Below are 10,600 nucleotides of genomic sequence, written 5' to 3' on the forward strand. Positions count from 1 at the left end.
TCCTCTGTCGTCCCCTTCTCCTCCTGCCCCCAATCCCTCCCAGCATCAGAGTCTTTTCCAATGAATCAACTCTTCACATGAGGTGGCCAAAGTACTGGAGTTCAGCTTTAGCATCATTCCCTCCAAAGAAATCCCAGGGCTGGTCTCCTTCAGAATGGACTGATTGGATCTCCTTGCAATCCAAGGGGTCTTCTCTCAAGAGTCTTCTCCAACACCACAGTTCAAAAGCATCAATTCTTCGATGCTCAGCCTTCTTCACAGTCCAACTCTCACATCCATACATGAATACATAGAAGAACTATACAAAAAAGATCTTCGTGACCCAGATAATCACGACAGTATGATCATTCACCTAGAGCCAGACATTCTGGAATGCAAAGTCAAGTGGGCCTTAGGAAGCATCACTACAAACAAAGCTTGTGGAGGTGATGGAATTCCAGTTGACCTATTTCAAATCCTAAAAGATGATGCTATGAAAGTGCTGCACTCAACATGGCAGAAAATTTGGAAAACTTAGCAGTGGCCACAGGACTGGAAAAGGTCAGTTTTCATTCCAATCCCAAAGTAAGGCAATGCCAAAGAATGTTCAAACTACCACACAATTGTACTCATCTCACATGCTAGCAAAGTAATGCTCAAAATTCTCCAAGCCAGGTTTCAACAGTACATGAACTGTGAACTTCCAGATGTTCAAACTGGACTTAGAAAAGGTAGAGGAACCAGAGATCAAATTGCCAACATCCGTTGGATCATGGAAAAAGCAAGAGAGTTCCAGAAAAACATTTATTTCTGCTTTATTGACTATGCCAAAGCCTTTGACTGTGTGGATCGTGGATCACAAGAAACTGTGGAAAATTCTTAAAGAGATGGATGTACCAGACCACCTGATCTGCCTCTTGGGAAATCTGTATACAGGTCAAGAAGCAAGAGTTAGAACTGGACATGGCACAACAGACTGGTTCCAAATCAGGAAAGGACTACATCAAGGCTGTATATTGTCTCCCTCCTTATTTAACTTACATGCAGAGTGTGCAAAATGTCAGGCTGGATGAAGCCAAGTTGGAATCAAGATTGCTGGGGGAGATATCAATAACCTCAGATATGCAGATGATACCACCCTTATGGCAGAAAGAGAAGAGGAACTGAAGACCCTTTTGATGAAAGTGAAAGAGGAGAGTGAAAAAGCTGGCTTAGAGCTTAGCATTCGGGACTCCCCTGGTGGTCCAGTGGCTAAGACTCTGAGCTCTCAGTGCTGGGGCCCTGGCTTTGATCCCTGGTTGGGAAACTAGATCCCACATGCCACAACTAAGACCCTGTGCAGCCAAATAAAAATAAATATTAAAAAAAAAAAAACCCTCAACATTCAAAAAACTAAGATCATGGCATCCAGTCCCATCACTTCATGGCAGATAGATGGGGAAACAATCAAAACAGTGATAGACTTTATTTTCTTGGGCTCCAAAATCACTGTAGATGGTGACTGCAGCCATGAAATTAAAAGACGCTTGCTCCCTGGACGAAAAGCTATGATCAACCTAGATAGCATATTAAAAAGCAGAGGCCTTACTCTGCCAACAAAGGTCCATCTAGTCAAAGCTATGGTTTTTCCAGTAGTTATGTGTCGATGTGAGAGTTGGACCATAAAGAAAGCTGAGCACTGAAGAGCTATGATTTTGAACTGTGGTGTTGGAGAAGACTCTTGAGAGTCCCTTGGACTGCAAGGAGATACAACCAGTCCATCCTAAAGGAAATCTGTCCTAAATATTCATTGGAGGAATTGATGCTGAAGCTGAAGCTCCAATAGTTTGGCCACCTGATAGGAAGAACTGACTCATTGGAAAAGACCCTGATGCTGGGAAAGGTTGAAGGCAGGAGGAGATGGGGATGACAGAGGATGAGATGATTGGATAGCATCACTGACTCAATGGACATGAGTTTGAGAAATCTCTGGGAGTTGGTGATGGACAGGGAAGCCTGGCGTTCTGCAGTCCATGGGGTTGCAAAGATTTGGACACAGCTGAGTGACTGAACTGAACTGAACTGAATAATGAGATTTTTCCAGGGAAAACAAAATAAAACAAAACTTTACAATAAAAAAGAAAAAATTGGAAAAAGCAGTAAGAAATAAATATATCAATTTCCAACTTGGGTCAGAAGAAAGTACTAATCATTTTACCCCAAACAATTATTTTTCCCTTACTTCACTTACTCCTCTAAACCCTCTTCTCTTTTCAGGATCTGACCTAAGTTTGAGCATCCCTATGCATCTGTTCATGAACCCTTCAGTCTCTGTGGATTCCTTTCTCCCCTAAATTCCTCTGGTCTTCTACCATTTCTTCCAGAAAATTTAGCATTTGTTTCAAAGCTACAGTTTGTTTCCTTCTCAGAGTGAAACTAGAAATCAAGCTAAAATCTTATAAAATAGACCACCTGGGAAGGTGACCGTTCTAAGGCAGAGTAAGTCAATAGCTGTAAAGACTTTAGAAAGCCAGTGTCCTAGTCAAGATGCTACTCAGAAGGTAGAACTGAAACTCCCCTGTAACTGGAAAGATGAAACCCATTAAACTGAACTATAGCTCAGCTAAATGCTTCTCAACCGACATACCAATTAGTCTATCTTTGGTCCTGAACATTAGTGACTTTAGGTCTGCACTTTGCTTTCTTTATGACTAATCGCACAATCACATCAATTAGTTGAATAACTTTTGGGGGCAGACTTTAAAACTCTCTAGGCTTTAATTTTCCTATCTAGAAATTGATACATTGACTAGATAAATTCTGAGCTCATAATAGACCTGTGGATCAGCTTTGTTTTTCTCCCAGATTTATGCTTCAGACCCATGATTCCCTACTCAATCGGTCATCAACCTGATTATCAAAAGGGATATTACATTTATCATTGTTTTGTGCTTCTTACTATGTGGTACTTGTGCCACTCACATAGTGTTGATAGAGAAGAGATGAATAAGACACCTGTGAGCTGGAGGATGGGGTGAGGGGAGGAAGGGACATACTTAGACGTTAACAGGACAGGTCATAGTGCTGTCTAGTGGGGAATCTGTTTTTATTTTGTTCAGTGCCAAGGAGAAAGTGACTCCACCAACTAAAGAGATTTTAGTGTTCCCTCAACTGCTCTGGTGTACAGTGTGTTACTAGTGGGAGGATATGCAGCCTGTAAAGGAAAAACAAGTCCTGGGTACTTGGATTGTAGAGACATTTCCCAGATATTAATCAGTGTTCTGTGAAAGATGGATGTTTTTGGTCCAATAAATTTAGGAAATATTATAAACTATACCCATTACTCTTGGAGATTTTCACTGTTGTGTATGTTAAAGGTCAGAGAATTCTGGCAGTTGGGAAACTATCTTGGTCTGAAATTTCAAATATCCCTAAGCATATACTTTGGAAAAATTTGGGTTAGAGATTCAGAACATTTCAGTATCTCAAAAATATCAATAAAGCAAATGTTATCTGACAAACATACAATAATTAAAGATTGGTCTTTGATCAAATACGTAAGCAAAGACTAAGGATATGTCTTAAATATGGATTGAATGACATACTCAAAGTCTGTAAAAGTTCTGAATAGTTTCTAAAAGAAGACTACAGCTGGGACTTTATATTTTTTCCAGAAAGGTAGAGGAAGCATTTTCTGAAGCATAAAACCATTGCTTCCACAATCTGTTTGTGTCAACATTACCCAGAGTGCCTTGGCCCCAATCCAGACCTACCGATTCTGAATCTCTTTGCTCAGGAATGGCATTTTTGACAAATTCTGTATTTGATTCCAATGCATAGTTAAGTTTGAAATCATTGGTCTAGACCATAGTTTAAATGACATAATAATGTCATTTAATTGATAAAGAGCCAAGCAGTTTGTTGAAGCCACTTTCAGGCAATTGAAATGATGTTTAAAAAGGTGGTTACATATTTAAATTAGCCTAAAAATACTGTTTAACTCATAATGTAGCTGAAATAGTACAGTGTTTAGAGAATATACCAACAGTCTTCAGAGGAACAGCTTGAAAGTATCGGCGGCTTATACACATGTAATTAGCGTGCACCCATGTGGGCATTCTGATCACAAACATTGGTCCTGATAAACACATTCAATTGAACTTTGTTAATTTATATATAATGACAGAATTAGTTGTGACATTTTCTTCTTTCTCTAAATTTTTTTGATTATTTGGTAAAGGAAAGTGTGAAGTCACTCAATCATGTCTGACTCTTTGTGACCCCATGGACTGTAGCCCTACCAGGCTCCTCCGTCCATGGGAGTTTTTAGGCAAGAATACTGGAGTGGGTTGCCATTTCCTTCTCTAGGAGATCTTCCCAACCCAGGGATTGAACCCTGGTCTTCCACATTGTAGGCAGATGCTTTACTGTCTGAGCCACCAGGGAAGTAAATATGTGGTTAATACGCTTCCCAGTGCATCTGTGCAGTAAAGAATCAGGTAAAGAATCCTGCTAGTACAGGAGACCCACGTTCGATGCCTGGATCAGAAAGATCCCCTGGAGTAGGAAACGGCAACCCACTCCAGTATTCTTGCCTGGAAAATGACATGGACAGAGGAGTCTGGCAGGGCTACAGTCCATGGGGTTGCAGAGTTGGACATGACTGAGCTACTGAACACAGCAGCACCTGAGGTTAATACAGATTTTGAAATAACTCGTGGAAGACAGAGTAGAAACCAAAATCTGTCATCTTTAACTTTACCCCTGCTTTCTTCATACCTATCCCCCATTATAACACACACAAATTCCTATGTAGAAGTAGTTTTAGAGTGATAAAGCCAAAGGTCTTTCCTGGTTAGAACCACTTGAAATCATTCACCTTTGCAATGTGATTTTATGGTGGCTCAGAGGTTAAAGTGTTTGCCTGCAATGCAGGAGACCTGGGTTCGATCCCTAGGTCGGGAAGATCCCCTGGAGAAGGAAATGGCAACCCATTCCAGTATTCTTGCCTGGAGTATCCTATGTACAGAGGAGCCTTGTGGGCTACAGTCCATGGGGTCGCAAAGAGTTGGACACGACTGAGCGACTTAACTTTCAACAATGGAAAGTTTAACAGTGACTAATGCAAAAGCTTATTTCTGAGATGCCTTGGATAGAGAACAAAAAATACCTCTATAACACAGCACAACTTTATTCTCTTTCCCGAAGTTCCAAACACTAGAGTGATTCCAACCTTGTACTTTAGAACTTGGTATTATCTGAGTTAATCTTTATGCTGAGTAGGTAAAGTAGCTGTTTGAATGTGTCTTTTAGCCCTTCTTGAAAGCATTACCAGCAGTGGTTTTAAATCTCATAGTGAGGTCCTATGCCAGCACAGACATACTTTGGGGTTTGCACATAACCTGTTCACTGAAGTCTGAACCCAGTTCTGACTCCAGTGCCCATGATCTTTCACTCTGCCACACCGGCTTCCAGAAATTAGCAAGATGTGACCACTATCTCAATAGATAATCTCCCTCCAGCTTGGGATACAGGTATATAAACAGATGATTGCTGCAGAAAGTTTAATGGAGAACTACAGAAGATGATGCTGACTCTACCTGGGCATGTCAGGGAATGTATCACATAGGAGGTGGTGATTGTAGTGAGTGTTTCAGTGAAATTTCACCAAGGAAGACAGGCAGAGGACACTCATATGTGTAGTAACATGCCCTCACTCATAGCTAAAAAATTAACTCTCTCACCCTTCTTGTAGAGCCATTTTCAGTGTTACCAAACCCCCTATCCCATGCTCTCCTAACAATTTCCTGTGCCTGTTCTAGCACTTATCCTACATAGCAGTTAGTGTACATGTCTACTTTCTCTCTAGACTTAGAGTCCTTAACCAAAGATCTTTTTTTTTATCTTTGTGTACCTCATAAAGACTAGGCATTAGTAAATATTTGCTGAACCAGTGAACTAATTAGAGTGAAAGTATTCTCTGCAATTTTCAACATTCTATAATTAATATATTTCTGAAGTTTTATTAAAATAAAAAATACTTTATATATGTAGTAATGGAAATACTCAAGTGATCCAGTGACAATCATTTTATATACAAAAGCATCCCTATATTTAGACTTTGTTTAAATCTAGATTCCACTAGCTTTGCTTTGAACAATTTCCTTTTCATTCATTCACTCACTCATTCATCCTTATAACAGATATTCAGCATGTATTCATTGAGCACCTAGCACATGTCAACCACTGTTCTAGATGCTAGACATCCAATGATGTACACATACACACATTGCCCCTGCTCTTGAGATAAAAGAGCTAGTGGGGATGAGATGTATTAATCAAATAATCACAAAAATAAATGTATACTCTCAAATGTAAATGTCAGGAAGGAAAGATACATAGTACAACTGAAATGGAAAACAAGAAGACTTCAGGTTAAGACTAGGAAAATGCCATTTAAGTTGTGACCTAAGTGATGAGTTAAGTGCTGAGAGGGCAGAACTGGGAAATGGGGAGGGATTTCTAGGTAGAGAAAATAGAATGGACATGGGCCTGTGGGGGAGTGGAGCATGGCCTGTTGAAAGAACTGAAAGAGAAGATGAGAATGACCAACTACTAGACGGCGGTGATGACAGTAATGGTGTTAATCAGGACAGCGTGTTCAGAAAAGAGGCTTTGGGGGTAACTTGATGAGAGATAAAGCTGGTTGGGGTTAGATATTAAGGCCTGAAAGACAATGTTAAGAAGTCTGGTCTTTGTTCTATGAGCACTGGGAAAACACAGGGGACAGAGAGTAGATGGGTAACATACTGAAAAGTTCATTTTAGTTCTGTTGAAGGGGAGGGGGCTGGGGACAAGTATAGTAAGAGAAGATGTAGGGCGATCCCGAAGGAAGCTATTGTGTTAAAATCCAAGTATGAGGTGTAGCTTTTAGCAAAGGTTGGAAGTGCCCCATTTTAGGAATAATTCAAAGAAAAACCATACATTAGAATGTAACTACTTGCCTAATCCTTTTAGAATTTTCTTCTCCAGTTTTTGCTCTTTGTTGCTGGCAGGCTCTTTGGCTGTGGATGGCTCTCCAGTGGCTGCAGGTTCTCTCTCCACCTCTTCAGGGGCCTCCTCGCAGTCTCCATCCTCATTGTCAGGGGGGTCTGTGTTCTCAGGCTGCTCCTTGACCATGGTGGTCCCCTCCTTCCCTGCCGCGCCGGCAGTGGACCCGTACGTGTTAATGATGTCTTCCAGTTGTCGGTTCAACTCTTCAGAGATATCGTGGGGTCCCCGTTCCAGCTGTATACCTGCCGCCTGCTCTGGTGCTGGGAGTGGGGTTGAGCGGTCCAGATCGTTTTGCTTCTCCAGGCCATTTTGACTGGACAGTGCTGAACTGTCCCTCACAGGTGTTGATGGTGGCTCCCCCGACAGCTGCCCAGGCTGATTGCTCTCCATACTGGGAGTGGTATCTGGTGGTAAGCACAGCCAGGGTTGATGTAGTTAACCCAGTTACAGGCACATGGTAAGGCTATCCCCACACTGGTACCTACTGATTACAGTCTCTAACACAGAATGAATATCTGTGCATTCATATTGCATTGATGTTGCAGTTAGTTGGGTAGGAACAGTGAGAAGCATTTCCAAATTAAGTCATACTGTTAGCATATGTTTGATTTTGGTCTTTAATTTCCAATAGTATCTCCTATTATTGACATTAACAGATTAATTCAAGGTATTATTTTTCATGGTCATTTGCTTAGAATAACCATTTTGTGTTACCATTCTCATCTATAATTCTATGTAGATTTACAATAATTGGAAATACTTTAATTTAATGTTTAATCTACATTTAATGTCTAAATTTAAATTGATACTTTTCTCATAAAGTTTAAACATTGAATATAAGAGCCACTGACCTTACTAAAATCACTCATAATAGTAACAGTCTAAACTCTATTTTAGTGCATATTGATTAGTATGAGCCCATCGTGTGTTAGTCACTCAGTCGTGTCTGACTCTTTGTAGTCCAATGGACTGTAGCCCACGAGGCTCCTCTGTCCATGGAATTCTCCAGGCAAAAATACTGGAGTGGGTTGCCACTTCCTTCTCCAGGGGATCTTTTAGACCCAGGTGTTGAACCCAGCTGCATTGGGGGCAGATTCTTTACCATCTGAGCTACCAGGGAAACCCATGAGCCCATTAATATAGATCAATTATTATACTGGATACAGGAAATACTTGCTTTTCTGGTATTTTCCCTTTCCCAGATGAGCAACATGTACTTATTAATCAGAAAAAAACACTTTTTTGAGATTCAAACCAGCATCATTTTTAGAATAAGACTGCATGAGGAAAGATGTAGATTAACTAATGAACGTGTATGGAAACATGGTGATACTCATAATGAAAATTCATTGAATTTCTATACCATTTTGTTCCACTGAGGGCTTCCCTGGTGGCTCAGTTGGTGAAGAATCTGCCCTCAATGCAGGAGATCTGGGTTTGATCCCCTGGAGAAGGAAATAGCAACCCATTCCAGTACTCTTGCCTGGGAAATCCCATGGACTGAGAAGCCTGGCAGGCTACAGTCCATGGGATTACCAAGAGTCAGATGCAACTGAGCAAACATTCTGTCTTTCTGTCGTTTGTTCCAATATAAAAACTGACTTTCTTTTAGGGGTAAAAACACCCCAATATATTACGACTTTCTCATCTCAGTCAAGAAGCTCTAGGATAACAATAATTTTTAAGAAGTAGAAATGTCTTAAAAGCAGGGAGGGAATGAACCAGGGAAATAATCCAAGTATAATGTAATAATCCCAAGTAATCCCTTTGGAAATAGGGAGTGAGGGATGGGCTGAATCAGGCTTTCTAGGGTGGCTGGCTGTCACCATTTCTAGAGTTGCAATATGTTTGGCTTCTGCCTTTTAAGTTGTGGTGCATTTTACTTGTGAATAATAATTAATGGTGGTGCTGCTAATTGGCAGCATGAAATTATGACAGGGTCCTAATAATCTGCAGGTTTTGCTGTTGGCATGAAAGTGAAAACAAAAACACACTGCTCCATGCACTATACAGCTTCCTCCTCCCCTTCTCAGGGCAGGTGAAGTCAAATGCTCCAGTGCAATAAGAACAGAAAATTCAGTGTCCAGACATTGCCACCCACCTGGGGCCCTCACCAATTTTGAAGGAAGTACTCACTAATTTTGAAGGAAGAACTGTTTTCTCTCATTTATTTTAATTCACCATCTTTCTTATCAAATGATGCAGTAAACAGCTTCATTGTCTTCATCACTGGAATTCTTTATCCTGACCCCTGCTTGTTGGGTGCACTCATCTATATATAACTTACGCTTCCCCTGAACTTGGAGAAAGATCCATGGCACCTGCTGTCCAGCCAGTAGTTATTTTAAGCTTTTCTAAAAGAAGCCCTGGCCTTTAACACCTCATCTTTAGGACTAAAAGGAAGAGAATATTTTTTAAATCAAATTGAAAACAGTAAACATTGATTGGTTTAAACCCATACGTGGGTTTTACAGTGTTAGGGGGGCTTCTGAGGATGAAATAAAATCTAAAGTAAACCAGACTTCAAAGCAATGAGTTTAAAACCAGCTGTCCAGAGGAGTTTTAGTGTGGTTAGTTTGAATACAAATGTTTTGTTTGTATTTGATTTATTCTTCATTCATCAGAGGCCATAATCATTGATGTTTTTTATATTAAGTGCATGATCTCCTTTAAACTCATGCTCCACATTTACTTTAAAACAGAATAACTGAGTCATTGTAAACCACAGAACAACTCATTTTCTAAAAGTAGCCTCAACAAGATCCCAAGAGGACAAAAACAAAAAATAAAAATAAAAAATAAAAAAAACTCTTGTTATTTGTAAATTGTCTCTTTCTTTATCAATTAGTTTTACAGCAAAAACTTATTTCTAAGTTTTATCTTCTACAAACTTTATTGCCCATCTTTTGCCTCCTCTGAGAGAGAATTTTATTTTTCACTTGTCCTGGCAGTCCGGTTAGATGACCACACTCACACACACATCCCTTCCTGAGCAACACATTTTACTTATAAATAAAACAATGGAAAGTTCTTCAGCAGTTCACTGGCAGTCTCAAAGTTGCAAGTTTCGAACACCACAAACCGCACCCTACATCTCACAGGGCTCGGGGGAGTGTTTGTCATACTTACCAGAATGCAAGGAGCTAAGCAGAAAGAGAAAGGAGAGGCAAGAGGCAGCAAAAGCTAGTCAGAGCAGCAGCAACAGCAGGAGCCTGGCGGGCAGCTGCGCTCTTACAGTGTAGAGAGAAACCAAACACACACGTACACACGTGAGCAGTGGGAGAGCAGAGCGGGGGTGGTGGGGGGTGGGGGGAGGAAGAACATCCTGTGACACAGCCAGAGAGAAATACACCAGGCTTTACTAGCAGTCTCCTGGGCAAATGTCCTAGGAAAAAGAAGCGGCTGGTAGATCTTAGCAGACTCCTAGTTTTGTCCTTTAAAAAGTTTAAACTCTCAGTACACATGCCCATTGCTAGTGCAGTTTTTCACTATGGTTGTTCTTTGGGGCAGAGATCAAGTTTTCTTATTTCTTGGTTTATTTCCAGTGTGCCCTGTGATTCATCTTTTTTTCCCCCTCCTTCATATGCTA

At 40.6% G+C, this 10,600-nt stretch overlaps 1 protein-coding gene across 3 annotated transcripts in view; it reads right to left on the reverse strand.

Moving 5' to 3' along the window:
- TXLNB (taxilin beta) overlaps nt 1-10,268 on the reverse strand; it is a 62,052-nt gene extending 51,784 nt beyond the window's left edge. Inside the window, exons 1-2 of one of the 3 annotated variants that reach the window (XM_024996601.2) lie at nt 10,141-10,268; nt 6,963-7,415 (exon numbers count right to left, since the gene is read on the reverse strand). In XM_024996601.2, coding sequence (XP_024852369.1) covers nt 6,963-7,401 — 439 coding nt within the window. In that variant the 5' untranslated portion in view covers nt 7,402-7,415; nt 10,141-10,268. 3 annotated transcript variants of the gene reach the window in all.
- Between the last annotated feature and the right edge of the window lie 332 nt (nt 10,269-10,600).

Source organism: Bos taurus, chromosome 9 (genome assembly GCF_002263795.3).
Source record: "Bos taurus isolate L1 Dominette 01449 registration number 42190680 breed Hereford chromosome 9, ARS-UCD2.0, whole genome shotgun sequence".
NCBI lineage: Eukaryota > Metazoa > Chordata > Mammalia > Artiodactyla > Bovidae > Bos > Bos taurus.